The sequence below is a fragment of the Parasteatoda tepidariorum genome, chromosome 6, assembly GCF_043381705.1.
Source record: "Parasteatoda tepidariorum isolate YZ-2023 chromosome 6, CAS_Ptep_4.0, whole genome shotgun sequence".
Lineage (NCBI taxonomy): Eukaryota > Metazoa > Arthropoda > Arachnida > Araneae > Theridiidae > Parasteatoda > Parasteatoda tepidariorum.
Genome location: NC_092209.1, coordinates 54,043,132 through 54,047,548, shown reverse-complemented (window position 1 = coordinate 54,047,548; position 4,417 = coordinate 54,043,132). Strand labels below are relative to the sequence as shown.

The 4,417-nt window shown below is 30.1% G+C and overlaps 1 protein-coding gene across 2 annotated transcripts in view; it reads right to left on the bottom strand.

The window, feature by feature from the left end:
- LOC107441105 (acetoacetyl-CoA synthetase) overlaps positions 1-4,417 on the bottom strand; it is a 48,494-nt gene that overhangs the window by 17,332 nt on the left and 26,745 nt on the right. For both annotated transcript variants that reach the window (XM_016054257.3, XM_071182374.1), the window contains exons 11-12: positions 2,569-2,761; positions 781-903 (exon numbers count right to left, since the gene is read on the bottom strand). In XM_016054257.3, coding sequence (XP_015909743.1) covers positions 781-903; positions 2,569-2,761 — 316 coding nt within the window. The remainder of the gene's footprint in view (positions 1-780; positions 904-2,568; positions 2,762-4,417) is intronic.

Genomic DNA, 4,417 nt, shown 5'->3' with positions numbered 1-4,417 from the left:
AAAATTTGGGAGCCACGTAAGAGAATTATATATATTAGATCAGAAACACATCATTAAAAGGCAGAATGCTTTGGTGTTTTCAAAACGTAAACAAAACAAAGCAAACGTTGCCACCGGTGGAAAAGAAATACAGCCAAAATTTGGGAGCCACGTAAGAGAATTATATATATTAGATATTATAATAATTAGACCAAATTTTTAGACGCACTGCAGTTTTTTAATAATTACATGTTTTGCATGAGTTTGTATGCAATACTTTTATATTTAAGCACACATGCAATGAGTTTTTATTCAGGAGATTTTTTTATATACTTCCTATTTGTATTTATTTTTTTAACGTATTGCATTACAATACTAACCAATTGATACACGAACTTAAACAAGTGCAAACCTGTTTCAGCCGAGTAAAAACAATAAAGCTGTATAGTATCACCTGATAATTAAAATTTTACATAGAATATTATAGCGCATCTAATAATTTAGCCAGGGGTTGCACACATGTTACATATTATTTTTTCATTATTATATAATAATAAGAAAAAACTTTTAACGCTTGAAAGTCATAAAAAGTTACTATTTTTTATCATAGGACTATTTTTTAGTATAGAACTAGTATCTAGACTCCATAGGAACCTTGTGTTTATTACTTACACAAAAATTTATTAAATTCATTTTCTTTGTAAAAAATTTCTCCCTTTGTAAACCTTTTTTTGTAAAATAATAATAATACATAATTTTACCAAAAAATTTTAACATAAATAAGTTATTAAATTTTCTTACCAAATACAGAGGCAGCTAATACATCTTTTGATATATGAGTGAGAAGGTATTGGATATTTTCCATTTTCACAGTGCTACCTCCAATTTTAATCAGTTTTAACTTTTCAAAATTTGAACTCGAACCTGTAGAAATGAAATGTTAAATAAAATTCATTTATATTTGGGGATAAAAAAAAACACCAAATGTATACGGGGTGATGATTGTTCATATTAATTCCAACAAATCAATTTGAATATACTATTTTGAAAATTCAAGACATGAACAAATTAGGTTATATAGTTATTGTTTTTATGTTGGTCCATTATAAGGCAGTCTGAATACCTGCATTCAGGGGATGGTTATTCATGATGGTTCTAACAAATTATTTCCAATATATGTAAAAGATGTGTTGGAATTGTTAAAATATAGAATAATGGAAGTTCTTATTGGCACACCATGGACAAACTATGAAAGAAAGTAGCTTTGTTCATGTGAGATCAGTTGCGTAGTTTTAATGTATGTTTGAGGGAGAATTATCTAATTTTGCCCCCTAAACCATCATAATGTTGAACCGAATTTCTATATCGGGGTGATTGTTAATCATGATGTTTCGAACGATAAATTTCCAGACATTTTTGCTGGCCAATCTGGAACAAACCATCAGAACAGGTTTTTTTTGTGTATAACCATCATAAATTAGTGCTCGAATTCCTACATTGGTGTGATGGTTATTCGTGGTTGCTCAAGCAATTGATATCCAAGATAATATGATGGAAATTCTTGGAAATCTAACATGAACAAACTGTCAAAACAAGTAGCAAATATTATGCTAGACCATCATAAAGTAGTTCAAACTCTTACATTGGGATGATGGTAACTTATTTTAAACTGCATTTCTTTCTTTCTTTCTTTTTTTTATTAAATAAAAAAATAATTGCAAATTACCTGTAGTGCAACTATGATTTACAACATTTAAATTTATTTCCTTTTCTTTTTCTATTAATTAGAAATTTATGTGCTATTCACACGTTGAATGCAAAGGGGGTCACCGGTGACCGACACTGAGTTTGTTCGTAGCGCTACGAGGGTCACCGGTGACCATTGAAGCCAAGATTATTCGACACACAAAATTGAAATGAATTTTTATTTTTTTAATATTATTATCGTTACTAAAATGGTTTGAAGAAATTAATGCGTTATAGAAGACACAAAAATAGTTTTATTTATAGACATGGAGATGACAACTTGCTCCAGACAGCTAATAAATATTTTCAAGTGTTAGTTTATTAATTGTGATTCTTGGTTTAATAAATTCAATTTAGTAGATTTTAATCCAACACTATTTCTAAACAAATCCTAGGCTTGTATAAATCACCACTTATTTCAGATATGTCATTTGTATAGCTACCCCAATGATGCTAAATTCAAAATGTTTTATCTCAATGTTTATTATTTTTATGATGTATGGGATAGGGGACGCTGCGCGGCCCAGGTGCCCAGTTTTTCTAAATAAAGCAAGCAAGCAAATATGTCATGCTAAACCTTTTAAAAAACTACCAAAATCTGTCTAATATATGCAAATTTAGTTTGTAATTATTTACCGTTTGGCCAAACGGACAAGCCATGTAATATTAGCTTGGCACTCAACGTGTTAAATAATAATTTATGTTTTGAATTTAAAACAATTATTAAATTTTGCTTAAATTCGCTTCTCCGGAATATATACACTTATCTAGAACAAGACATTCCTCAAACATCCCGATTAATCGATGTTCTACTAAGTTTATAAGAAATAAATACAATCTTACTTGGAAAATTTTTTAACTGTTCCATTCTTTCAAGCAAACTTGGCACCACAGTAACAGCTGCTGCTTCACTCTCTGCTACTTTGTCCCAATAATTGTATCCGTCTTCAGTTTTGAGAGGATAGCCTTCATGAAGAACTAATCTCATCCCGAGAGCAAGGCAATTGACATAAAAATTCCATAGAATCCAGCCCACCTGAAGAATAGTGTATATTAAAAAAAAATCGGCTCAAAAAATGTCTAAGCCATAAAACCGCACAAATTTTGATAAAATTATAAAGACTAAAAGAATCAGTGTATTCGAATCATGTTTACCAAACAGTAATTTTAATGTCGACGAAACGTTTCCATTTTAATTTTGTTAGAAAACATTTTGGAAAAGTTGTACAAAAAGACATCGATGTTAAGGATTATGCACATTTAGAAATTAGAATATACTTGAAGGACATGGAACAAGTAATAAGACGCACTTTTCGAATGGGGAAAACTTCATATCAAAATATTTTTTAGTATTGTGCAGATAAGTATTAAAAGGTTTTTGGGATGTCCACTATACAGAGCAGAACAGTTCACAGAAACTTCTGATTACCTACATAAAAATCAGTATGTTTTTCTCTGAAAATGCACACCCGCTGAGCATTTTGAAAATGTGGTTTCTCATTTTATATCATCAATCCCTTCACAAATGAACTCACCTTTTGCACTAATTAATTGCTATTTAATTTAGTTTAATTTTAACGAAAAAGATGCAATATAATGTTTTAGTGAAGGAGGTACAGGTAACAAGGAGAAAGTTGATTAAGTTCGCCCTAGATTCACACATTAACTTCATGGACTAAAGTGTTTATTTATATCAGCAATACCTCTGCTAGTGTCCTAAAATATGCCTGGGCTCAAGACGGAAAATGACAAAAACTGGTAAGAAAATCTTTTCATTACAGCTTGTTTTCGGAAAAATTGAAATATTAATGATTCCCAAAATATTTTTAAGCAGTTATAACATATGTAGAACTGTCTTTTTTTTTTACCTTATAAAAAGTAATTAGTTGCAAAGGTTTTATAATTAAGAGCGGTTCAGAGATTAGATTCTACCCTATGAAAATTAGCTATAAATAAATTTTTTTTACTACTAGTTGTTTCTGATTTTCCTCTTGTTTTCGGCTCTGAAACATGCTCGAATCTAACTGGATACGTTGCGTGCTTCTTTCCTTTTTTTTTCTTCCGCTCGAGTAAAAAAATGCTAAGCCTCAACTTATAAAACATTTTTCATCTGCTCTTATTTTAACAATTTTTCTTTATTTTCTCCCAGTAAAAAACGGAGCAACGGAGACTACATTAATTGTTAGGAAAAAACGACTTATGTTGAACTACAACCCATGCTAAAAAAAAACCATGAGCAACGAAAACTACGTCAATGGTATACATGTTGTTAAATTTATGTATGTAAATCGGATAAAATCGTATGTATATAATTGTATAAATTATCGGATTGTGCATGTAAATCGTATGAGTTATAAAATCTATATACACTGGTTATCATAAATTAAGGAAAATTCACAAAAATCGCGATAACTCAAGAAATTACACATGGAATTTTATGAAACTTACCCACAATATACAACACATAGTAAGGTATTAAACAACATAAAAAGAAATTATCAGACATTAATAGTAGTATAGAAATTAGCACATGTATAAAATAAACAAATTGGAAGTATCGGTTTGCAATAGAAAAAGTACCTTTAATATGGAATATGATTGCCTCTAGAAGCAATACAGCACAAACAGCGATGTGTGATGCTTTCAATTATGCGGTCTATCAGTTCAATAGGAAGTGAGAGCCATTGCTCTT